Source organism: Chaetodon trifascialis, chromosome 3, assembly GCF_039877785.1.
Source record: "Chaetodon trifascialis isolate fChaTrf1 chromosome 3, fChaTrf1.hap1, whole genome shotgun sequence".
NCBI classification, from domain to species: domain Eukaryota; kingdom Metazoa; phylum Chordata; class Actinopteri; order Chaetodontiformes; family Chaetodontidae; genus Chaetodon; species Chaetodon trifascialis.
Genome location: NC_092058.1, coordinates 28,919,764 through 28,946,013, shown reverse-complemented (window position 1 = coordinate 28,946,013; position 26,250 = coordinate 28,919,764). Strand labels below are relative to the sequence as shown.

Here is a 26,250-nt window from a genome sequence, read left to right as displayed (position 1 = left end):
TCAGTCGGGTCAACAAATGGCACAATTCTGTAATAACGTCGTTATGAAAATATTTGCTTTAGTACAGGGTGAGTTTTCACCTGCCGCGTTCGTGCTTACGTTCATGATAGTGGCGATTAGGCTGCATGTCCATTGTGCGCGCGCATGCTGTCACCACATAATTAATATGACCAGAAATCCTGTAACACCACACCGATCTGATTCGACAAGAATTAGCATCCTGCGCCAACAAACACAAGGGTCTACGATGGAGTGAATCTGAAGACTGTACCGTCTGGAATCCCACTGAATGTAATTCCATATTCTAACACAAACTGTGAAGTCTCAGGCGAAAATTGAAGACTCCGTCATTGTTCCTGCTGTGGAGCTAGCTGCGCAAAACAGGTAACTATAGGCAACTTGCTGGACTGATGCTAGACCAGCTAGCGGTAGCGGGAATGCTAATGTTAGCTAGCTTTGTGATAGCAGCTGTTCAGCAAGATAGGTTGCATTAATTAACTGTCGGGTTGGCATTCACGTTAAGCATCTTTGTGCAATTTGTGAGATGTTGAAATGCCTCAGCTGTCAAAACGAAAGCTAACTTTGCTCGTGTTAGCTGCAGTGTTTCCGATGCTAATTTGAATGGTGTGTACGTTAACGTATTTGACGAGCTAACAACTGTCACCGACGTACAACTAGCGGTTAGCTACATTAACGTTGTCTGTTGACAGCTATCTAGCAGCTTACGCATGACTTGTTTTGTTCCACCTTTTCGCTGTCTGGTAGGTAAGCGTTGTTTTTAGTTATCTTAATGTTCCCTGTTTGGATATGAAGAAAGCGTCAAATCACAGTTCATTTAATTTTTAATAAGACCTTGTTTGGAAAAGCACGTTAACGTACGACATGTTACGAAATGGTACAGTTCAATTAGGGTTAAAGCCCATTGTGACCGCTTGTGATGATTGTTGATGTGATGATTCTTGATGCTACAGCTTTATTTCGTGCAATTCAAGGCCTCGGGCCTATCAGCCGCTCGTGTTTTTGCTATGAATAAAATGAGAAGAATATTGAACACGGGCATTGATATTTTTGCGGACATGAGTTACATGTTAGTCTCATGTGGTAAATTTTGCCCACAATCCTAACGTAATTTCATGTGGGTGACTTCTGTGCAGGATGCTCATATTTGCTGTTTTCCTTATTGCAGTCAAGAATGGAGCCATCAGAGCAGTCAGGCCCAGATTCAGGCTCTCAGGATGTCAACCCAGTGTTTCTGCAGCAGCTCAGAGAGCTGGATATCCCAGAGGAGGCAGCCAAACAGGTGGGACAGTACACTCAGGGTGGGCTGCTGGTATCTGAATGTTGGCCACATCCACTGTATGACTGGGAATGTTGCATTTTTCTGTGGCGACTTGGCAGTAAACCGTACTGTTAGTGTCACCTATTCATTCAGGACTTGCATAATTAATTGAGATTATATCTAATAGCTCAAAACTACCAAAAAATGAATATCCCAAATAATAATTAACAATTATAAACCAACCTATTAAATATGAGGTTTGATTGATAAAGGTATTGCTTAGTTTATATTTGTCAGTCGAAATTATGACATGGCCAAACTATAATTCACTGTTTTGTTCTAAGACCATTTTCATTGTTTCTCACCACTTCAGGCACTTCTGCACACTCGGAATGTGTCTGCCGAGGAGGCGGCCATGTACTACTTCAACAAGCTGGAGAATGAGGTGCCCATAAGATAGCCTTAGTCACCACAGGTACACCTTGGTACATTAGACCTTGTGGAGTTTGTCCAAAGCCAAATCTCAGTGTCTCTTTTTGTCTGCTCTGACCCTCAGGAGGAGGGAGATGATGACCTCATGTTCAAGATGGTGTTTGTGGTGAACATGGACCTTGCCATGGGTGTTGGAAAGGTGAGTCCAGTGGTGCCAGTGCAGACTATGGGATTTGTGCTGTGTTCAGATACACATTGCATCCTTAACTAAGTGTTTTCATGATATTTAGCAATGACCTAGTTGTAGTTCGGTCTCCACTGACAACTGAGGAAGAACTTTTTAGCCAAGCTAACTTTTAAGTTTGATTTTTAATATTTGATAACAGTGATGTAAAGCTGTGGCTGTATGTGTTCTGTTATTTCACAAAGCCTGTCTTTAATTTGCATAAGTATGGAATTTTCCAGGTTCCTCCAATAGCACTCACCAGGTCGAGTAGTTTATGCTCACAACTGTTACACTGAAAGAGGGATTGTAGTGATCTCATGTAAATGTAGTTTTTAGGTTGATTTTGCATTCTAACAAGGGTTGGGTGATATGAAAGTTTATATCATAGTATTTTGTTTGTTTTTAACAGTGATGGTATATATCACAGCATTGCAAAAAATATGAAGGATACTCCACTCAAAACATGATTGTACCTCTTTTCTCTCTATTGGAAATGGAAGGAGACATATATTTTGAAAGAAAAAAGGATTTAATAAACAGATTTGGTTTTTGGCTCCAAATAGGGCTTAAAATGAGGTCTGACCCTACATGTGTGCTACTTTGAGAGAAGTAGCCTGCCCTGTAATGTAGGTTTATTAGAGAATGTAATGTGATTCATTCTCAGGGATCGACAATGGGTAGGATTATGCATCTCAGCAGCATTTATTTGGCAGAAGACCAAAGTAAAGTATATTATATAAATACAACAGTCAGTGTACCATGGGGCATGTCAATCAAGTACATTTACATATGGCAGCAACAGATACACATACTGACGCAGCATGCAGCAGAGAGGCTTTCCTGTGACAACAAAGCCAGCTGAGCTTGTGTTACAGTATGAAGTGTGGTGATAACGTTAGCTCGGGCTATGTGAGATGACACAAACACTTGAAAAAGAAGTTTCCCATGTCTAAGTTACTTCGCTGGTTATTTAAATGGATTCAAATAACACTTAACATTTACACAGTTTCTCTTGACTGTCCCTCAATATTAAATACTCCAACAATGCTCCAGCATGTGGGTGCATAATAGATGCTACTAGCTGCTTTAACCACAGAACGTGCTAATGTCAAATTCAACAGACTAACTAGCAAAATAAACACTAAAGCAACATAAGAATTCCAAGAGTTACAGGTTCTAAGTTTGAAGTTGAGCTTCAATTTTGAAGTTAATCATGTTTGTATTGGCCATTGAAGCAGTCTGAAGCAAAATGATTAGTGCACATATATAGCCAGAGAGATTTCCAGTTGTTGTTGTTGTTGTTGTTGTTGTTGTCGTTGTTGTTGTTGTTGTTGTTGTTGTTGTTGTGGGGTTATTTCCATGAAGTTTACTGGGTCCTCACTTCCTCGGATGGTGGGAGTAGATGAAGACATTGGTGTTGGTTCTTGCATTCAACCACAGATACATTGATGTGTGTTGCTAGTATTGTTACCTTCCAAATTTTCGTGTTATAGGAGTCAGCTTTATAGTGAGGAAAATAGTTACTGGATGTAACTCTAGTTCTGATTAGTGCGTAGCCCTCGACCTGCTTGTTAACAGTGAAGCATTTTAACATGTTAACCAATGTAATGCCCACCCCTATTTTTCACCCTGGAAACATAATCAGATTTGTAGGCGTGACAATGCTGTGTGTTTGTGCAGGTGGCAGCCCAGGTTGGCCATGCTGCTGTGGGTTTGTACCAGGCTCTGCAAGAGAAGAACAGCTGGAGGGAGATGGCCTGGAAGTGGGACCACAGTGGGTAAGGCCTCTATAGTATATTAGTAGAGAAGAAATGCACTGAATAGCCATGCATGTGTTAGGATTAATTTTTGATCATGTCAGTTAATTTGCAAAGCCTTAAAATGAATTTACTGGTTTACGCTGCACAAATTTCAATGTTATGTCAGTTTTTGTTAATTCACTCTAAGTAACCACGTATTTAACAAGTAATAAAGCAAAGCATTAGAGTTGCAAGGAAGTAACTTTACAATTTAGAAATATTATCTGTACAATCTTAAAAAAACTTGACAGTCCCATTGCATCAACTTTTAATCTTGTGCAGTATCGTAGGGTTAGCTGTTTTTTCCTAAGCTACCATGGCAAAAATATGGAAATAATAAAAACTCTGATATCTTGCACATCGCAGTTTTCATTTCAGAAGGACCAAGCATGCTCTAGTGCTTCTAGTTGCAGAAATCCAAAATTTTACTTGAGTAATGCTCCAATTTCTGAAGTGTTCACAAGTAATGCTTGTTACCCTTTTTTTTTTTTTTTTTTTTGGATCTTTCAAATGTGTCTGTGCTGCTTTTGCTTTTTTCTTTACCAGTTGTTCAGGCATTGCTTGATTTGTAAAACCGATCAGCTCAGTTAAGCGTTTAATCAGACATTGAACATTTTTTAGATACTATTTTTATATATCTAGTGCCAGCATTTATAACATTGCTGAACAATTAAGTCTATTCTACTAAACAGTAAGAATGAAAAAGCACATTTGTATGGTGTTGATACAGAGCCAAGAAGGTGGTGGTCCAGGGCACCAACGTGGCTCATCTACTGGAGCTGCAGGCCCTAGCCATGAGCCTCAGCCTGCCCACTTACCTGGTCCAGGATGCAGGGCTGACCCAGGTGAGGATAGAGGCCATTTTCAAAGATGTTTTGTGTGTAAATGTATTTTGGAGACCCAGTAGTCATTCCCAAAATATTGTCACATTATACTTGGTCAGTACAATTTATTTTGTCAATGTGGTACAGTGCCTCGCTATGAAAACGTGAGAATTGGAGCACTGAACCAACGCCTCTTGTTATTGTCAGGTGGAAGCTGGGTCCCGCACTGTCCTGGCCATCATGGGTGAGGAGGAGATGGTGAACAATGTCACTGGGAGTCTGAAGCTGCTCTGAGGAGCTCAAACCCACAATGGGAGAGGCATGGCTCTGCAGTGCCACTGAGCAACCAGCAGAGGGCAGCATTTCCCAACAGCAGGGAGAGTCTTGGCATGCAAGAGTGTAACAACCTTTTAAAAAGACCTAAAGAACAGGGGGAATGTCCTAACACCAGAAAACAAACACTCTCAGCCATTTGTTTCCCTTTCATTCTTAGTCGCCGCTTAGTCGGCCGTTGAGAGCAGGAGGGGTGAGAGACCGGTTCTTCACAGGCGAATGAGACGAAGGCACTCTTTGTGGTGACCTTTCCCTTTTTTGAACAGGCCACCTCCTTAGAGGAGTTTTGTTAGAATCTTAATCAGTTTTCAAACACATGTAGTCTGTTGTTCAGTTTCTCATATGGCAAAGTCAAATTCCATTTTTTGGTGGTTGACCAATATTGTATTTATGCTTATTCAAGGGGCTGTGTACTGTAGCCTTATACATGATAATGATTACACCCATAGCAGATGTAGTATTTCCTGTTGGACCCACTACTCCTGAGTGAAGGATAACTTACCAATTGATAACATGTGAACACTCATTTTTGATGTTAAAATTACTTTGTGTCTGTATGCAACTGTTCTCCCAAAGATCCCTATCCTGTAGACTCAGTAACATCACTTCTTATTGATAAATGGCTATATTTTGTATACATATGCCTGTTAAGGCCATATACTGTATAATCTGTGGTGTGCCATCTTAAACAGTATGCACAGTTACTGGACTTTATTGTATTTTTTCTTTCAGCAAAAGGAAAGAAATATTAAGTCATAATTTTTGGATTTATTGGTAGAATTTGATGAGATTTGAGCTCGGCCTAACTTTATGCACTCTGACTGCTATTGTGGATTGTTTACAATAATGAAGTTGATTAATTTACAGCTTGAAAGAAAGCAGATGATTGTGTGTATGACCGTTGTTACAGACATGGTGAATAGTCTTGCACACTAATAATAATACACAAAGAATTATGTGAGCTGCTGTTTGTCTATGTTCTAACAAATATTTGTGACCGTGAGCTGCCACTCCCGGAACTCTTAGTTTAATGTCAAAGATTTTATTTGTAACAAATCTTGAAAGAAAAAAAGACAATGTGACGCATGCAACATGAAATGCATATTTGAAGAAACCCTTGGAATCCCAAAGTCATGTCAATTTTAGTAACATGTCCACACTTGGATACCTCCTGTGTTATACAGTCATTTGTGTGAGTATTTCAGACTATGGAGACAATAAAAAATGCCTCCAGATGAAGTCACAAGCAGCCTGAATCATGTTTTTACGTTGCAGACTCGAACATACAGACTATGCATATGAAAAGGTTTGCTGGGGCTGTGGCAGTGAAAGCAGTGTGGGGGAGGGGTGAGCGCAGCCATGTTGCAGTGCGTGGTGAGGACTGGCCATATGACATTGCTTTTTCACCGCAGTCACAATGGCAGTATTGTTAAAATATGGCCACTGCCTGCCAAGGCAGTCCGGACTGTAAATTGTCCTTCAATTATTAACCTCATGACGTTCTCTTGGATATGATTCTCTTTGCCGCGTTTACACTGCAGCAACCAGAGAAGACACAACAAAAAGGACAAGAAAGTGGAAAGTGCGTTATTTCAAGAAAACCGATATATGACGTGTCTGACGTTGACATTTTAAGTAACGTCAAACAAATCACTTTTCTAAAGCGTTATCGCTTGCTGCGGGGCGTAGGTGTTAGCTTTTATATAATTCACCGACTGTTGAAAGGATACATTTTGTTCCTGACTTAGGTACAGTATGTTGTCACCCACGTAGAATGCATGGCAAAGTATACATATTGATTATTGCCTTATTTGTGTAATGGTGGCTATGACATTGACTCCATAACATACTACTGTTCAGACAGTCAGTATGCGTAGGGTTCACGTGAAGGAACAGACTACAGTTGTGCCACTGATCGAACATACGTTTCAACATGGAGCCTGGTGTTTCCGTATCTTCTGACTGCTTTGTTCGGCCTTAACCGTCACTTCATCACATACGCAAATGTATCAGATACCACTATGTTCCGTAAACCTGTTTTATGAAGCTCTAAGTCTGAACTTTATAGTGCCAAGGGCCGCATTGTCACAATTTTATGATTCTGCTGTCTAATTTCATCGCTCGTCAGACCTCTGCAACAAATGACGTTGACGTTTATCACCACAGCCAATCAAAGTCGACCTCCAAGTCTCATGACATGACATGAAACCAATCGCGTCATTGTGACTGTTTGGTTATACATAATAATCAAAATATCAAAAGTATACTCTATTTACTTGTATCTGTTGAAAATAATGTCTCCGTTTGCCGTTGTTTGTAAATCCAGTGTGTAGTATGCTCGGGCAATGACGCTACAATATTCAGCAAGGACTGCGTCGTAATTTTCTTTTTGAAATGCTCACATGAATAAAGCTCGTTTTTTCGCGCGTTCCTCTGGCACAACTCCCAGGTGAGTTACTTTTATTGAGCCGCTGCTGATAGAGGTACTTTCGTTGTGTCGGTCACTTTTTCTGTGACTGCCGAAGTGTGGGAAGAGACTGATTTAGGCAGCGGGAACAAAAGTAGGAGGAGGGACCAGCATTAAGTAGATGCAACCCAGGAGCACTGGTCAATTTCCCTGTCCAACCCCTTACCAGATGCTACCAGAGCGACACCTCATACTCCATTCATCTGACATACCGGTAGGTGGGGCTGACCCAGTGGGCTAACCCTGCCTTTGGTGTCCCTGGAACTGGGCCCCAGAGACCCCGTGTAGCTAACGTTTGCTACTATGTATTGGTATGGAAGGTCCTTCCGCGATAGATTGATGAATGTAACCCTCAAATAAAAAACATTAATCCCACTAACGAATTGAAATTAATTCCATGGCATTTCAATTTAGTAACGACCATTTCCCGAAACTTTGAAGGTACAGATCCTCTGATGGGTGTCAAATTGTCTCCCGATTCCCGCAACTCTCTTGCTCTCTTCCATGTACGCCACCACTACACACATATCATAATGGAACTGAATTTTCGCACCCCTCCTCAAAGCAGTGCCCGCCCCGTCTTACGTAGTTGACGGAAAAAAATAATTGACGTTGTAATTTACCAAACACTTACATGTATATCTCGTGTGTAACATGACTGGCACATTGCTGCCGAATCATTGGTGAGAGGCGGGATATCGCAACAAGGGCCGCCCAAGGAGAGAGCCCCTGCATGGTCGCCAGGGAAACCCCGTGGCGTGGTTGTGTGTCAGCTTCGCTGGGACCCGCGGTCGATGCCGGTGAGGAGGGGGATGGGCGCCTCGGCGAATGTAAGGACCCGAGACAGAATCAGAGCCCTGTATCACATACAGCAGCATATACCCCATTATAAATAGGGACTGTAAATATTCAATACACTAAAATAAATGGATTTATCCACCGGGGATCTATGATAGAGACTCAATGGATGCAGTGCACCTGAACAGGACAGGGAATTTAACTTTCCGCCTATGCGTTGGAGACACTGAGAAGTTTGTTTCTTACCCCTGGAGAGGGAGCTACTCTTAAGGGCAAAGGATACAGGAGAATCCGAGGCCGAGCTACAGGCCTACTGGTCTGGTTGGATTTGATGTTGGGATACTCTAAGGACTTCCTACTGTACTTCAGTTTGCTTTGCTTGTACAAGTTTGGAATGCCTCTGTAGGTGAGTACTTTATATCTATGCTCAATATCACCCTCTATAAATGCAGGCAGTAACTTACATATATCAAGTCACGTACTAACCATGTTTTCAGTCAACCAAACATAGCAATGAAGCTAACCAACTTAGCTAGCTAACTAGTGAGCGTCCACTTAAGTTTATTAGAACAAGTTGGTTGTTCCCACTATCTTTCCACTTTGAAACGGCTTCCTTGCCTGGCTAAAAAGCTTCCCATATTGATGGTCTGCCTTGCAGGGCTGCTCTTGGCTGTGTCTGGACTGATCTTTCATGGCTTTTTGATCCACTCCTCGTGTTGTTTGTGATAGCGAGCTTTTTAGTCTGGGTATCCACCACATTACTTGTTTTGTAATAGCCAATGTTAAAACAATAACCACGTCCGTAAAGCCCCTGAGAACGTTCTGCAAGTTTTCAGGAGTTTGGCTCGTGTAACGTTTAGTCCATGAAGGCACCCCCCTCAGTTCAGGTTTTTCTCAGTTTCCATGCCAGGGATGAACCCGTCACACTTAGCAATTGTTGGAACGTTAACGTTACATTAATAATCAGAGGAAGGAAGGAAGTTTTGCTACAAGCCAACATAGCTACAAAGGGGTGTCGTTTTGAAGCATTAACAAATAAATCTTGTTTTGTAGAGCAAGTTTCGATCATGTTTCTAGAGAACATACCCTAACGTTACACAGTCAAAACAACATCAGCAGCACATTACAGGTACTTTACTCGAGTTTGTTGCACTGCTGTTATGATCTTAAATTGAGAGTAGAGCAGACCTGCACCCCAGCTATTGAGCTAGGAAGTTCAGAATCAGACCGCGTAAGGTAACATGCAAACTTGTTTTATTAGAATCAGCAACAATTTTTGCATTGTTTATTTGACAACCATGTGTTAAATGTTGTTCGGGGACCATGAAACTGTCGAATTTTTGGAAAGTTGTCCATGACTCAACTTGCAATTTGATCATTAGTGGCGATTCATGTTAGCTAAGCAACCAGCTGCTGTGTTGGTGGACGTTAGCAGACAAGCCATAGGCAACAATTGCTATACTAGCCTTTTAGCTAACTTTTTGGATGTTTTCCAGTTGATTGTGTCCTTATTTTGAACCAGTACTTAACGGCACACACGCTGTAAACCTTTCGTTATGTATACACCTGAAGACGTATTCGCATACCGAAGGCATTGTTCTCTGTGGATCTCTGGACTAATATGTTTAGTTTTGTGAAAAATATAGTGGCTGCATCATGGTGGTGTTTGGCTACATCATGTTAATGCGTTTGTCTTTGGCAACATTCCTAACTTCGCTCAGGCGTGTGACTCAAGCTGAAAGCTCGGTTGTGTTTTCTCTATTTGAGCTTGTTATGCTTTTTTCCCTGATCTGTTGGGTAGTGACTTGGCTGTTCTTCACCTCCCCCACCTACCAACCCCCAGCCTCGGTGGCGGTTAAGAGAAATGGGTGGCATTTTAGTGGGGAGCTCTTGTTTCCTTTTTTAGCCTCCATTTTTTATTTCAACGTGTGACTAAGTGCGAGTATCATTGCTGAGCCGGAATGTAGCAATCACAAGTTTCGATCAAGTTCGACACCAAGTATTTGCTATGTTTTTAAATACCATTACGCTGTTTGGTAATTTACATTTTCTCTTGGTTGTGATAAAAGCTACACTTGCATTTACACCTCAATTGCTTTAGGAATTAAACCTGGTCCCAGGATTAAGCTCCCGTACCGTGTGTGTCCAGTGTACTTGATTATGATTTATAGGTAAAATTAAAGACACTGTATAGTGTGAGCCGGCGACAACCTCAGTTCGCAAGTGAGGTAAGGTAATGTCAGAGATATTAAATAGCACCTTTCCTCTCGTGCAGTGTTTTTGTTTTGTTTTTCCGAGGGTTTTAATTTTTTAGGACCCCGCGTTTCCCGAGCACTAATGGCTGCCCTAACCGTCGCCTGAGTAGCTTTGCTCCTCTTAGCTGCACCACGTAGGCTGGCATTGTACTGCGCCTGGAGCCTGGAGCAGCGGACACAGCAAGCAGCGAGAACGAAGACGCTGTTTAGCCTTAACAAATATGGTTAGGTTAATTAATGCCCGTCCGCGTGTGTGACCACCTACCTGCAGTAATATTTGTGTCTGACGTGTCCTGTGTTCATGTGGCCATACTTCAGCCACATTACTCTTTCGTCTTTAAAGGACTATATTTAATGCTTATGTATCACCAGAATTTGCTGTCAAAGTGGACCCGTCAGTCATATTTGGTGGTCAAAAATCCACGTAATGAATCCATTTGAAATGTATGTGGGAACACCCCCCCTCCAGACGACCTTGCTTCATGAGTATAAAGATTACACTCGTGCCCTGCTGGGGGTATTCGACCAGCGCCAAGTATTTGGATTGATCCTGATGCCTGTTGGAAGCCACATTGCAGTGTGCTGTTTTCATTGGTTGCAGCTGACATTTTCTGAATATGTTTCACATCTTTTAATAGACTGTGTGGGCTGCAGCTTACAAACCTGGCCACTCAGAATCATTGGAAACACGAACCCCCCAACACCCCCTCTGACCCTGGCGTGCCTTCTTAACTCAACCTGCCACCCTGGGAAAGCATGCCATGCTGTTTTGCTGCTTGTTGCTGTTCTATCGTAAACTGGCCCGCCATGTTGGTTTTCCAGGCCTCTCAAGTAGATTATGCTTCAGATTGTTTTAGAGTGAGATACATGTGTTCGGGGTGTTGAGTTACAACAATTGGTGAAAGAGGACTGCCTTCAAGAGTAGCACTGTACTTGTAGTTGTGTGGATCTGTCTACAGGATGTGGACCTGTCTTTCCCAATATGGGCCTCTGAAACATTGGAGATCTAAGGAATGTGCAGACATTCAAGGTTAGCCTGGCCAAGTTTTCTGTTTACAAAGGAAATAAAGTTTGTCCCCCTCATTCACGTTAACAGAGTGGGTAAAAACCAAGAAATGTGATTGGTGGGTGATGTGCCTTTGAATATATATACGTAATAGGGGAGCTCAATGTTCTTATGAGTCTAGGTCATACACCATACATAATGTAATCCCTGGTTTGTATGTGTGCTTGTACAAGGGAGAGTGAAGCAGGATGTTGGCCTGTGTCCAAAAGAAGACAGGATTCTGTCTTGGTGCAGACGGTTGGAGAAGAGAAAGAGAGGGAGCAGAGGGTGTTGCTGTGAGGAATAGGAATGGGGGGGGGGACCCTGTCTTTTTAGCTTTTCATTTGCATGCTGATGACACTCTGTATCATTACATGGAGGGCAGGTGTAGCTATTGATATGTTAATAAGGTTTCATGTGTGTTCTGCTTATGTGACCAAGTCAACTGAGCCAGTGTTGTGGCTCTAGTCCTCTGCAGATGTAGAAAGATTAAATTCATATAAGTGAGAAGCAGTCATGTACATTTTCTTTATTGTGGTTTGACTGCGCTACATTTTAGTAGTGTGTAGCAAGGGCTGTTTCTCTTGTTTCTTAAAGGTAAGTCTATTCCTGAGTCTTATATACAAATGAAAATGCTAAGGTGTGATGAGTAGTCACACCAAAATGTATATCACTTTATTTTCTGAGCATGTAAAAAGTGACAGTGTAGTGCACTTTTTTGTTGTTGTTTTTTTCAACCTCCTAGATTGCTTTCCTGTTTTCTTCTGTTGTGCGAGAGACCAACTTGGGATACCATGTACCTTTCTCTTTCGTGTCAGAGACAGACAGACGGACAGACAGAAGCACCAATCCATCTACCTTCCCCTCTCTGTAGCTTCCCCACTGCAGCAGCTGTGTGTGTTGTGTGGCTTGCTGTCTTGCACAACGGGGTTAAAAACAAGTTGCTCTGACGCCTGCCTCATTGATGCATTCCTATTGGTGCAGGAGCTCTGGAGCTGCTCCAATGGGGCGCAGCATTTCCTCGGCGCTGAGGGAGCAGTGTTGCAGAGGGCTGTGCTGGTTAATTCTGTTTCGTGCCGAGAAGCAATGCTTCTTGGGAGAATAATGGAGGAGGAGGAGGAGGAGGAGGAGGAGGAGGAGGAGACTGGGGGAAAAACAAGGCTGAAAGGGGGGTGAGGCAGGCAGGCAATCTACGTAATCATCTCTCTCTCTCTCTCTCTCTCTCTCTCTCTCTCTCTCTCTCTCTCTCTCTCTCTCTCTCTCTCTCTCTCTCTCTCATTTTATTGCACCCTTATGTTTTGTCCTTCATTTCCTTTTCTTTCTCTCACTGTCACGCTGCCTGTCTTGCTTTCTTCTGATACTCGGATGACTGTATAGCAGGAAAATGGCTCACCAATATTGAGAGTTTCGGTCTCTCCACCGCCATTTTAGGCTTTACTCACCACATTAACCCTCCTCTCTTTTTCCGTTCCCACCCTTTCCCCTGGTCCTATCTCTCTCTCTCTCTCTCTCTCTCTATTTTCCATGTAACTAAGTGGGACAATAACGCAGACCAAATAATGGTAGATTAAAATACCCAAATGCTTGGTGTGAGGTGAAACCAAGATTGCAAGATCCACAAGCACATTTCCAAGTGTGTTTGCTCAGAGGGTGTTGTCAGGCGGGGAGAGGGAGCAAATAAGGATCAGGGCAGGAGAAAAACAACCAAGGGAGCCTTTGCACCAAAGTCAAGCCACTCGACACCAACCTGCTCACAGCTGCCCTGTTTTCTAATGCACAGTAGCAGTGCTAAAAACAAAAGAGGAAACGAATGGCTGGTGCCAGGTTTTTCCTGTTCATGAGTGCCTTGCTCTGTCACTTTGAGCAAATGGCTCCTGTTGAGACGAGTGAGGTGTGTATGTTTTAGTTTTCTTTTTTGTCAACAGACTTTATCCATTGCCATTCCCTCATTCTTTTAAAATAGATTAGGTCTTGAACTTTGAACCTAGATTTGTTCTCACTACGGCTTGGCAGTTGTTTTATTCAAATGCATGCCCCTCACACACTCTTCCCAGAATTTTGGTGGCATTTTTCAAGACATTTTAGGTCTTTTGTATTAATTTCATGAGCTTAAAACAGTAAGAGTGGGTTAGTTAAAGCCCCACAGCAGGTCATAATGGCTGTCTGTCCTCTGTGGGGCTTTTTTCATTGAGTGACACCTTACATTCTTGTCATTGGCTGGTCTCACATATGTGTTGTGCTACAAATGTTATTGCGAAGTGAAGCCAGGGCAAGCCCTCATGTCACTCTGAATAAGACTGTCGGCCAAAAGAGGAAATGGAAATGTCATGTAAATGTGTTTGTCATGCAGTGAGATCATGTGATGAGAGACAGAGGGCGTCTCTGGTTTATGTTATGCCAGAGCATGAGCTTGTCTAACAACAAGATGGCTGTTTTGGGCTTCATGCCTCTGCTAGACCACTGCTTGGAAAACGTTCCTCCCCACATTTTGGAGTAGACATGGCTCACAGGACATACTGCCACTATGAAGACTGAGTGTTCTTCTGTCTAAAGCTTTTGAAATATAACATCTCAATCAGATGCTCGACAAACATATGAAGACCCCATTTACACCTGGTATTAAAATATGATCTGTATCCAGACACATTATGTGGATGTGGAAAAAGGGCTGTTAATGCAAGGTGTAAATGTGTCATGATTGAAATGTGATCTGCCTAACCACATTGGAGGTAGTTTGGCTGGCATTGTGTCCGGACCTTAGGTAAGTTCAAATGTAATCATCAAACATGCAGGCACTTGTAGGCCACACAACATGTAGATATTTGTTTCTAGCCAACACAAAATATAGGTTGTTCAAATTTAGAAAGGATCAAGAAAGAAGGCTGAAAGACACATGCCTCTAATTAGTGATTATACAACATTCAACAGAGCTGTGTGAAAAATGAAAGCTGCATGGTTGGGAAATGAGTGATATACAGTAAGAAATAACTATGTGTGTGACAGTGTGTGCTGCACTCATCTTTGCAGCTGGTCTGCTGTTAGTAAGGCATATCATTTATCCAGTCACAGAGTAGCCTACACACTGCAACACACTAGGACAAACAGACACAATAGTTTTCATACAAAGAAAGGAATAATGATGTATTACATTTTCTGAATCTGAATTTACTAGAGGGGCCAAATGAAGAATTTTTATTAAACAGCCTTTCACAAAGGTAATAAAGTTTTCCTTAACTTTACAATTCACAAACCTCTGATTTTTTTTTTTTTTTTTTGATTTTTTTTTTTTGAGAGTGTCTGGGGCTGATTTGCTGCCACCTCAAATTACTCATGTGCAGGTTTTTCTCTGGAGGACAGAGATCTGATCTCAATGAGGATAATGGGAATGCAAAAATAACACGTCTAAAAACAAAGGCAAGGTTGAATTGTTTATTATTCAGATAACATCTGGATACAGATTGTGTTTAAATGCCAGGTATAAATGGGGTAAAAGATTTTTGGTTTGGTTAGACTTCAGTACCTCTGTTGTTTCATTTCCTTTTAGGTTTGCTGCTGTCTTTGTTAGGCGTTAATGATAAATGTTAGTTATTTTCGTAGAAGGAGCCTGTTCTGCTTGACTTAAGAGGGAAAAGGAACCAGAAGCAGGGCAGAAAGAGGTAGTCAAGCCCAAAAAAGCTGTGTTTTTATGCAGTCCTTTCTTTTTTCCTCCTCTACATTACTGAGCCTCAAACAGACAGTGACTGGGTTGTTTGCCCTGAAACAGATGATTGATTTTGTGTCATGCTGGCCCTGCTGTTGACCCCCCTCTCCCCCACCCTTCTCATAGCACCTACTTGGCCTTTGTTCTCCATTGTGTCTGTCATCCCCACGCTGGTCCCGGTCCATTCAGGCAGCTGGACATTGCTGTGTTAATGGCGGACCACACTGCGCTCCCAGGGCGCTTGACCACTCAGCATGACAACAGTCACATCACTGCAATAGTTGAAGCATTATCTAGTGATGATGCAACGCAGCCATAGGCCCTCTGAAATACACTACACATTTCTTACTGTGGTGCCAGATGTTTGCATCATTTCTTCATATGTCATTCCTTTACCCCTCCAGCTTGCGCAGACTAAGCTTTGTTGTTACATTTTTGTGCAGTTGCCTGAACAGTTGGTTGGTACCTTACTCTGATCACAGCTTGCTCGAGAAGTGCTTTCAGCTGGCTCTGCAGCCGCCATATATGTGTCAGGCTGCTCTCATGCTTTGTAATTGTGGTAAAGGCCTATGATTGTGCAGCTTTAGTGAGAAATGGTTTGTCCCATTACATCACGTAATTGTTTTATTTAGCCTGGCTCAGAATTTCACAAAGACAACAGCACAATTTGAATAAGACAGTGATTGAGGCACTGTTGTAATCACACTGTGTCTTTGCTGCGTGGGAGCTTGCACTTCTAGTTATTTTTGTCTGTCATTTTTTCTCCTTGGTTATGCTCAGACTGTTACGTCACTGTTACTGTGGAAGTCATTGTAAATCATATTAGAATGTACAAATTAACAACATAAAGATGTGTACTAAAGGCCACCTTTTCCCATTATCTCACTACGGTCTTGTTATCCAGCTGTATGTTTGTGTGTATGTGCTCGTGCGTGTGTATGTGTGTGTTTTTAACCTCTTTGTTTGTGATATTGTAAATGGTTTTGGGTGAGTGTGAAATAAGATCTACAATGAGCGTTGCTTTCCCTCTGGCCACATATCCAGTTTGTCTTAAAGCCAGGCCCTATTGATTTGCTTGTTCTTCATCTTCAATTTCCTCCTGCTGTAGCTCAGAGAGTGCAGCTCGACCTGCACATTGCTGGGGAAAGGCAGATATTCATATCCTGCCTTGTACAACAAGCATGTGTGCGGGGGCAGACTGAGGGGGCTGGTGTAATCTCACTGGAGTGGATGTGTTGTGGAGGTTTGGCAAGACACAGGTGGACATTGTGCGAGCATGGACATGCTGTTCAAACCCAAGGTTTTTATATATGTTCATCTTTGCATATGTATAACCCTCCAAGCAGTTGTCTTGAACCTGTATCTGGGAAAGTCATGGTGGATAGACCAGTTTGCAGTGTTTGGCATTGTCACCCTGCCATTAAACAATAAGATAACTTGTCAGTTATTAAATGTGTTGTCCAAAATTGTATCGGCGTATTAGAACATACATAGACAAAAGACATTGCAGGTGAATATTTTTTAAATAAAAATATGTATCTTATTTATTTGCTGTCTGTTCATCCTTGCTTTTTTCCCTTTGTGTCTGATATACAAGATGAAATACCTTTACTTAGATGAGTAAACCCCCCAAAACTGCACCATTATATTAAACGAAGGAAAATGTTGTCATGGGCGTCCAGTGGTATGAATTAAGGACATTGAACAATGAGTTTCTTGCTCAACTGCTGCAATATTATAGGGGGTGTTTAATGTATTTAATGCTACCTGAATTTGAAACATTTAATTAACTTATGAGTGAATACTCAAAATAACAAGATCAGATACTTTGTTACAATGTCTCTTTTGGTCAGTAGGTGTAGGTTCCATCCTGTAAATTGTCAAATGACCAAATATCAATATATACACTGAATTCCACACTGTAATTAGACTATTGTAGTTGTGGATCCTGGACATATTTGTGCAGTCAGCTGTTTCCCTTTGTTTCCAGTCTTTATGGCAAGCTAAGCTAACCCCTTGCTGAAATTTCATGAACAGATGTGAGAGCGGTATTGATCCTCTCATCTAATTCTTGAGAGTAAGTGGAGAAAGCTATTTCTCCAAAATGTTGAACTATGTTTTTAAGGTGTAGGAGAGTGCAGACAAAGGCAGCATATCTGTCTTAATGGCCAGCCAGTGATGGAAGTTACCGAATGACAAGTTGCCTCAGGCGTTTTTTTCCTTCGTCAATCCTGTTACCTTACTTTGAGGTTTCCCCTTGGGGACCAAACTGCCTCTGTGAGCTTAACTGTGAATGAGTGTGTTCATCTACATGGTCCCATTTCATTTGTTCTTTCAGCTTCATAGGAGTGTCTGTAGATTCAGCAGAATTTCTTGACCAAGCGTAAGAAGTTTGTATGTGTGTGCAGTACGACATCAGAAGTTCAATTCTGTTGCAGCCTGCAGCAGGTTTCCTTTTCTACACACCGTGAGCCTGTGTGTAAAATCACAAATTGGCACTGTTCAGTAAGTCTTTTGTAAGTAATCACAATGACACTGAAGATGTAGAATTCTGTTTACTGAACAACCACAATTTTCACAGTAATGACGAACTGCAGGTAATTTACATCTGACAATATAAGATGGTAATCGAATAGTATCTGACTCATGACTGAATTGTACAGGCCACTTAGAGCCCCAAATCTTTGAGGTCCCTGTTGAGTTTTTAAGCTTCAAAAAAATGATAGCATACTAAGAAGCAGGTCTGGATGTTGTGGCCAAAATCCTCTATCACAGCATATGTATGTAATTTTATATCACAGTAACGGTATCACAGTGTAGACATTGTTATGTAAACTCAATTAAGAAATTGTTAACCATACCGTACCATCTGTCATCACATTTGATTATTTACTTCTTTTATTTGGAGCTTTCATACAAACAAAAACAACAGCCTCATATGAGGCAGCACTGTAGTTTAAAAACAAAAGACAAGAAGTACTAAAACGAACATTCTTTCATTATCTCCACCATCTGTTGATGACATGTCTTGAGAACATGGTAAGAAGTCCTACAGTTCAAATCACGTGACTTTGCGTGGCAGTTGGTTTGCTACGTCGTGCTGCTGCCCCAATTATATAGCAGACACCAGAGCCCTTTTCGCATATGAACTCTGGATAATGTTTGGAGAATCAGGTCTGTATGTTGTCCAGAGTTGTCCTTTAAAACTTATAGCACATTTGTCCATGTCAGATGCCTTCTCACCTACGGGAAATACTCTGTTTGGAGTCGGTGAGGGGTGGCACCTGGGTAGAGCGTGCAGAAGGAGGAGGGTTCTTCTGTAACAATGACTGTTTTTGCATTGACATCAATACTACAGGTATTTGGATGTACCAGCAACGACAAGAGTAGAAAGCAATCTACAGGAATGCGGAAAAGAGTATGAAGTAGCTACACTTTGAGCAATGTCATCAACACGCCCCCTAGCTCTCTGTGTATCAGGGCAGCAATGCATACTGTAAACTGCAAATAAGTCTATGGTGGAGACGGTATTGCCAAATCTGTACTAGTGGACACATTTCTGCCATCACGTGGAATATACTTCCATATCACCCAGCCCTACTTAAAAGTTTTGCAGGGAGATTCTGACTGACTGATCGATCACTTGCTAACAGTCAATCTGAAAATGAAGCAATGTGACCTATAGAAAGAGTACAAGCTTTCTTTCTTGACTTCGCCATCCTCACTATCACACCCACCACACTTTTAGTCTGTAGTTTTACCAAATCACAGACGTTAATTAGCGAATGCTAAATTAGCCTCCAACAGTGACAGTTTAGGCCAGTAACTCTTCCCAATTTATTAAACAACAAGCTGTGGCACATTAATAATTTCGGTCTTTGCAATTTGAATGTTGCACTCGTTAGAATTCTAATGTTAAATATATGAACTAACCACAATATGTTGTTACACGCGGGTCCAGACAGTAATCTGAGCAGCATTGTAAGATTGAAATTTTGCACACTTGTGAATCATTAGCATCATCTTGTGCCACAGACAAGGTTTAGGCAATATGTTGAAAATATTCCAGCCGGCCACTGTTAGGCCAACAACCAGTGACTGTATATATTTGCAGGTTTGTGTCAACATAACATTTTTTTCTTGCTGTGTGGGAAATTGCTGCCATGATATGATTTTGTTTATAATTTTGGAAATAAATGAAAACTTAATTAATACAAAATAAAATAATTACAATAAACTCCAAAGTTATAGGATTAAGAACATTTTTGGCAGGCGTCACAATTCCAATTTGAATTGTTTTTGAGTCTTGGTTGTTGTTCTTATATTTTAATCATTTATAGTGAAATATTCACATTTTGCTAATAAGTCACCTAATATGTCCAAATAGATATAATACAAACCCTTATCTCATATAAATGTATAAAAAGACTGATGATGAGAATTTTCATCTGTTTTCTTTATCTGACATAAGTTGGCTTAAATTAGTATCAGGACAGTCATGTCGTCTTAAAATAATAACATATTGGGATATATCAAATTCAACATGCAAAGTAACACCTGTAAAATGTAAATCCCTGTTGGTTGGTTTTGGCCTTTCTTTCTGGCATTTTCTGCTGTTCGAACAGTTCAGAACCTGCTGCAAGACAAGCTGGATGTATCACGTGACAAATACATGTATGAAACACTGAGTGGAAAGAGGATTTCCTTTGGCTAACTTTTTTTGGCTAACAAGTAACAGCAGTTCTACTTCTGTTGCTGATGATTGGGGGCTCCAGAAGAGACTTGAAGGGATGACCTATATATAATGAGTACTTTTATTAAGTGATGTCTGCTCACAGACCTCAGTTGTGGCTAATGATTTGAATATGTTAAAAAAACAAAGAATCTTTTGGATTCAGAATTTTGTAAGTACTGTTTTCTTGACTGGGAAAATCATTTGAAGTCTGACAATTTTAGATCTCTGTGGGCATAGTATCTGGTGAAAATAATTACACGTGAAAGTATTCTGGTTCTATACACTGTTTTCCCCGTTGCTTCATTGATGTTTGCCCTTACTCTCACTCCTCTCTCGAAATTTTCAAGTCCACCGTAGTGAATTAAGGGTTTGCTTTGACCAAACTAGACTTGGTGGTGATTGTTGGAACAGTGAAAGATGAACTAAGACGGTTTTCCCAAGTTTTGTTTTTTATTTTTGCTGGCTTTCACGAGAGTGACATAGCAGCGCTTTCTGGTGGAACAAAAAGGATCTTCAACAAAAAGGAAACCCATTTTCGTCGTTCATGGTTGCTAAGATTGCTCAAACAAAGAAACCACGAGGAGCTTTTATTGAGCACCAAATGTTGTTGTTCATAAAGGTGAAAAATGCAAGAAATTGACTGAAAAACTTCAGAAAACATGGCTTACTAACTGTCTGTGGTCGGCAGGAGCCGAGTTGACTAGTGGTGGAAATGGTGTAACATTAGCTATTGTTTGAAAAACGGTTTCACATAAGACAGCTGAATGTAAATAACATACCGTGCCTTGTCTCGAGGTGATCCATGTCTTTAGTGGTGTTTGACCTACCTTTACCAGTGGTTAGCCTGGCAAACAACCGTAATGTAAACATCATTCAGCACCACAGTGCTGAATGTTTGCTGCTAGGTTAATCCACATTAAGTTGTCATTAACAGTTTCACCTAAGACAGGTGAATGTAAATAACATACCTTGTCTTGTTTCGAGGTTGTGGACCCAGCCACTAACAAAAAAGTTGCCTCCGTACTTTTGTATGCTGTCATTTGTTTTCTAGAGTAGAGCGATGTCTGAATGAACAGGCAGTTGTATTTACTGCCTCGGTAGCAGCAAAACTTTCAGTTGAGTTGAAAAATCTCTCCGCTTCATGATGTAAGGGTCACATCCAGCATATGTTCTGATTTTCTGTTTGTACCTTTCTCTCATAATTTCATCTTAACTAGCCTAGTAAGAACTTTCCTTCATCTCATCCATTGCAGTTTTCCTTACGGCCCTCAGTCTGAATTTTGAAAATAGCTCAGCCCTGCCCTGTATGGAACATGGAACAATGCCACTTTTGAGTAATGACCCACACTGGTTGTCTTTAAGAGATGCTAACAGACATTTTGTACTTGTGCGACACTTTTGTGGCCTATGCTACAAAATTTTCAACCTCTGCAGCACCAATTCTATGTGCAAATGCAGTTAAGGTGCAGCCCTAATGCGATGGGCACTGCACTGCACTGTGGGAACTTTTAAGGCCACTGTATGGTGGATAATCTTTACCCATGTGATTTGAATACTTGAATAACATTTTTGAAATTTGGTGCTGGTGTAGGTAATACATACAAAGTGATTTTGACACAGCCCACATCACATGTTTGTTTTCTCGTTTTTTAGCTTCTCTCTGTCACTTAGCTGCTATTGGTCAAGCACCCTGGCAACAGTTGTTTTGTGATTAATATTTGAATTTAAACTACATTCATGTGTAAAGACGTGTTTTCATGTTGGCCTAATTACATTTACTAAAATTCATAGTTGTAAATCAATGTAGTACTATATATGTATTGTTCTATTGAGTCCATGGGGGGGCTACACTGGTTCTGTAGGCACTGTATCTGCATGTGCATGATGTGTCTCTCTTTGTTCCATCGGTGTGTTATTCAGAGCTTACAAAACTTGATGTGCTGAGCTCTGTTCACCCAAGGTGTGGTATTTTGTGCGTTTATGCCTTTGAAGTGCTGTGCATATGCTCTGGATTTGATTCTCCCTCTCGCTATGATACACTAGAGACACAATTGGATATTAAAGTATGATCAAATAGCTTATTTCAGCACTGTACAATGCACGTATGCCAGTGCTTAACAATGTCGGAACTCTAGTGTATTTGGGGGGGGAGTTATGTGAGGTGATGAGAGATTGTTGTTTTTTTGTTTGTTTGTTTGTTTGTTTGTTGGGGGGGGGGGTCCTCCTTTGCTGTTCATTTTGTGTGTCCTTCCCCCCTTGGACTTGTCTCCAAAATGGCCTCTGTTCTAGTGGAAGTGAAAAGACTTTGTTGAGCCGGCTGGTAATTTGAGCCCAGTATTCATGGCCAGAGGAACGAACAAGGAAGGGAGGGAGGTGGAAGGGGAGGAGGAGGAGGAGGAGGAGGAGGGAGGTAAAGAAAGGCTTTCCTTCTTCGTATGGAATTTACCTCCCTAGTTCACCGTCTGGTTCTTTTGGAAGAGGCCCAAATAGTTACTCCCTTTGTGAGTTAGGTTGGAGCAATGTGGCTATTTTTGCTAGGCAGCGATCATCCACAGGGATAATAAACAGCCAGTGGTTTTTGAAAAGGCTCTGGATGGGGCACCATGGGATCCACTCCATGCCATCATGTCTAAGTATGTTACAAATTTGTGTTAACCCTTCATGCCCCCTTTCATGCTGTTCTCTTCTCAATATATTTAATGAGTCATGCTGAAAGAGGAATAATTCTTGAACAGCCAAAATCTATCATTCATTACCTGTGTCTGTATATCCTCACCTGTATGTCTCTTCTCATCGAGGCCATTTGAGTTGTAGCAGAGTGTTCTGTGTTTTTAACCAAAAGCTAGCTGACATTTCTTGTTGCTACCTACCAGTGTGAGTGTGTCTGTGTATCCAGCTGGATGGGGCTGACATTCTCCAGTAGACGGTGAGCATGGTTGGACTGACCTTGACATTATTGGAAGTCCCCAGCCTCGCTGTGGTTGCCTTGGTGCTGGAGAGCGAGGGCAGCAGTCGCCGTAGCCAGGGGACCGCTACAGAAATGTCATACATCCTGTTGCTGTGGCTCTGCTGAGGACACAGCCTATGTTTGAATGTCTGGGTTAATTTCAGTTGTGTAAATGAGGCTTTGCTTCTTCTTTTTTTTTTTGTGTGGGGGGGGGGGGGGGGGGGGGGAGAGAGAGACATATATTGTGGTGAATCTGATCAGTCTGGTGTTTATGAGGTAATGTATTTACATGTATTTGCCCAGGGGATGACCTTGCTGTAAGCCAAATCCTCCCCTCTGCGTGTGAATAGAGCTCAGGAGGACCTGCTTCTTTTTCTGCAGCCATGACTGCTGTCTCTGTCTCTGTCTCTGTCTCTGTCTCTGTCTCTGTCTCTGGCTCTGGCTCTGGCTCTGGCTCTGACTGGGTGGCTGAGTGAGTGAGTGAGCAGGCGGGAAGGGAGGAAGAGAGAGCAGTGAGAGCAGAGGAGTGTGGGTCAGTGTTTCAGCAAAGTCTAGTCACATGACAAGAGGGTCGAGCCTCATGTTCGATGACTCACCCCTCCAGGCGTCTGGGTGGAAAGCGCCTCCTGCTGGTTCCCGTTGTTAGTGCATCCCAATGGGAGACTCCGTGTAAACCAGCACTTTGAAGCCTGTGGTTGTTTTTCTGCTTTTTGAATACCCCCCCCCCCCCCCCCCTTCATGCTGGAAGCCCCTGTATGGATGAGACATAGGCCTATCGCATCATGTGTATACCAAGTCATTTTAGATGCTGACAGATGAAAGCTCTCTTCTGCATCTCACATAAAAGCCTTCATTGTCCATATGAGTCAGCAAATTTGATTCTTCATTAAGTGCGTAAGGTTGGTTTCCTGTGTAGTTTTGGGGTTATGTGGACTTGACAACCTTGTTGTGACCTTTAGTGAAGGGGCCCTGATTACATGTGACATTTTTTTAACAGGTCTTCATTTTCTATTCAAGCTGCTCTTCACTTTCCACTTGCACCTCTCCCCAAGGTGACCTACTTTGGTTGATTGGGCTTGTTGATGACACTGCTCTGTTCCTTATACATTTGCACTACAGTTTTAGTAACTAACTGTGCTGCATAACATTTACCAACCAATAAAGGTCACAAAAAAGGTAGGATTAGACAGGGTTGCCAGTGTTACAGGCGGATATTCAGCTTTTTACAAAATATGAGAGGACAGCCAATAACCCTTTCTAAAGGCAGACATTTTGATGTGTCATAACAGGAAAAGCACAGGTGTAACTGATAGTATTATTAACAACTACATTCCATTTAGTTTCATTTCAAGGTCTCAGCTTTGTTTGCTGACTCATTTGAATGGTTTACTGGTACACGTAACCAATTACAGCTGTGCTTTTCCTGCTATGACAAGTGGAAATCTCTGCCATGAAAGTGGCCTATGTTGTAATGTGATTGAAGGTTCTTACCATACTGCACAGACACAGTCTATAAAACATGTGAAATGCTGTTCCTTTACTTCATATATTTCATTAATATTTTTGAATTGCAATTTTTGTCTTACATGTAAATGCAGAATCCCTTCATGAAATATTGGTAGGGGAGGTCAAGCAGCCTTCAAAGCTCTTGAAGCTGACTGAGATTCCTATGAAAATAATCACCCATGCTTTGTTACGGTATATGTAATGGTTGTTTCAATTATTATTTTTTTTAAGGTTGACTAATATTTCTTCAAAAATCAAATAAATATAAATATATATATATAAATAAATAAATATATATATATATATATATATATATATATATATATATATATATATATATATATATATATATATATATATATATATATATATATTTTTTTTTTTTTTTTTTTTTTTAGAAAATTTGATATATTCTGTCATAACAGAACAATATCATGACTATTATCTGTCAGGGGCATCAATCCAAAATTTGTTAATGCACAGTTAACGACCAGTGAAGTGCATGCTTTTTCATAATATTACAGGAGATGCTGAGTCATGTAGCAGGCTATTCGGCAGTATCCAGATTGTGTATGTGTGTATAACTGATGGTCTCCCTGTCTGTTGGCCTCTCTCCTCAGGTCCCTCATGACCGTGAGCCGTAGGTTACGGCTCAGCGGCGCCCCACCTCTGGAGTGGTCTGTTGCTGTAGTTGGGACCCTGTGATTCCTCTCCTTACCTCTCCTCCCCCATCCCATCCTGTCCCTCCCCTCCCCTTCCCCCTCCTCCCCCCTCTTCCCCCCCTCCCACGCGTCGCTGTGCTGGACGTCATGAGCATAGTAATCGCGCTGGGAGTCACCACACCTGAAACCTCTTACTCAGATATGGCTGCTGGATCAGAGTAAGTTGTCACTACATACTGGGTGGAATTCAAATAGTTGTGCCCTCACCGTAAAGAAAACATCTGTTTATTTGCAACCTGGGTCTTATTTTAGTTGTTTTGCTTTTTGCTTATTTTACTTTCCACATGATTTGCTGGTATCTGTGCATGTGGTGGCATTGCTCACATGAAACATAGTGTCACAGGTTGTAAACAAACTTCCTGTTGAAGCTAATCATTTGCACCACCTGAAAAGCAAAAACAAAAACAAAAGTTAGAGTCAAAGAAATATAAGTTCTCTATTGTACTGAGCGACACCGGACCTTTGACGTACTCTGCATACATAGTTGTGCATGCTCACAGTTGTTTAATGCAATGGAGCTTTGTAATGAACATTTCAGGTGTATTTACTGTTGTTTTCATGTCTAAGTGCTGTAAATAATTTGGTTAAACTCAGGGTTGATTGTCCTACCACAGATTTACTTTCCATAATGAGCTGTGTTCTGGTCATGTTGCCACATCTCCAGATCTTGGCAATCAAGTTTGGGGAAAAAATGTTATCATAATCTATAGCCAAAAGTTATCAACAGCCAAATTATCCTTTCCTGTTCCATTACAGGATTGGTGTCAGTAACCTCCAGTGGTTTTTGTTGAGGTCCCAGGGATTCCCAGCTAATGAAAAATAGCTTAGTTATTCCCTTAAAAAATGTATCAGCAATGTTGTTGTGATAGGTATAGAGTAGTACAAGTCTTTTACTGAAAGCAACACCATTTGTCCATGCAACATTGCAAAACTCTCCCCTTTGTTCACATTTCTCTTTGTAGCACCTTGGATTGTGATCAGTATGCTTCCTTCCAATATCATTTCAGCGGTTTTCTGTCTTCTCTACAAAGTTTGCTGGAGAGACCCATACAGATGGGAAGTGTAGTTCACCAAAGACTAAACTTTACCAGACAGAAGTAAAGGAAATGCAGTATATGATGCTTTTGTCAGGTTAGTTGTATATGAACTCAGAACTGTTTGAAAAAGAAGCAATGCAAGTCT

General features: G+C 41.4%; 2 protein-coding genes across 7 annotated transcripts in view; both read left to right on the top strand.

The window, feature by feature from the left end:
• Window positions 1-144: 144 nt before the first annotated feature.
• LOC139329233 (probable peptidyl-tRNA hydrolase 2) lies at window positions 145-6,139 on the top strand. 2 transcript variants are annotated; one of them, XM_070959424.1, is made up of 7 exons: window positions 145-384; window positions 1,187-1,300; window positions 1,653-1,724; window positions 1,836-1,910; window positions 3,618-3,715; window positions 4,467-4,581; window positions 4,768-6,139. In XM_070959424.1, the coding sequence occupies exons 2-7, from the start codon at window positions 1,193-1,195 to the stop codon at window positions 4,852-4,854; spliced, it is 555 nt and encodes a 184-aa protein (XP_070815525.1). In that variant the 5' UTR covers window positions 145-384; window positions 1,187-1,192; the 3' UTR covers window positions 4,855-6,139. The 2 variants fall into 2 exon arrangements, with proteins under 2 accessions (XP_070815525.1, XP_070815527.1); XM_070959426.1 differs by having other exon boundaries at window positions 156-291.
• A 1,989-nt stretch (window positions 6,140-8,128) lies between these two features.
• setd5 (SET domain containing 5) overlaps window positions 8,129-26,250 on the top strand; it is a 32,951-nt gene continuing 14,829 nt past the window's right edge. For 2 of the 5 annotated variants that reach the window (XM_070958463.1, XM_070958460.1), the window contains exons 1-2: window positions 8,129-8,564; window positions 24,967-25,226. In XM_070958463.1, the coding sequence (XP_070814564.1) occupies window positions 25,156-25,226 (71 nt within the window). In that variant the 5' untranslated portion in view covers window positions 8,129-8,564; window positions 24,967-25,155. The remainder of the gene's footprint in view (window positions 8,565-24,966; window positions 25,227-26,250) is intronic. The other 3 variants (XM_070958461.1, XM_070958462.1, XM_070958458.1) reach the window with 2 other exon arrangements.

Bases quoted from the DNA above. Each gene is read 5' to 3' on its own strand.
- LOC139329233 (XM_070959424.1), top strand. From the start codon at position 1,193: ATGGAGCCATCAGAGCAGTCAGGCCCAGATTCAGGCTCTCAGGATGTC. The intron at 1,911-3,617 runs GTGAGTCCAGTG...GTGTTTGTGCAG, and splicing joins TTGCCATGGGTGTTGGAAAG to GTGGCAGCCCAGGTTGGCCA. The intron at 4,582-4,767 runs GTGAGGATAGAG...TGTTATTGTCAG, and splicing joins AGGATGCAGGGCTGACCCAG to GTGGAAGCTGGGTCCCGCAC.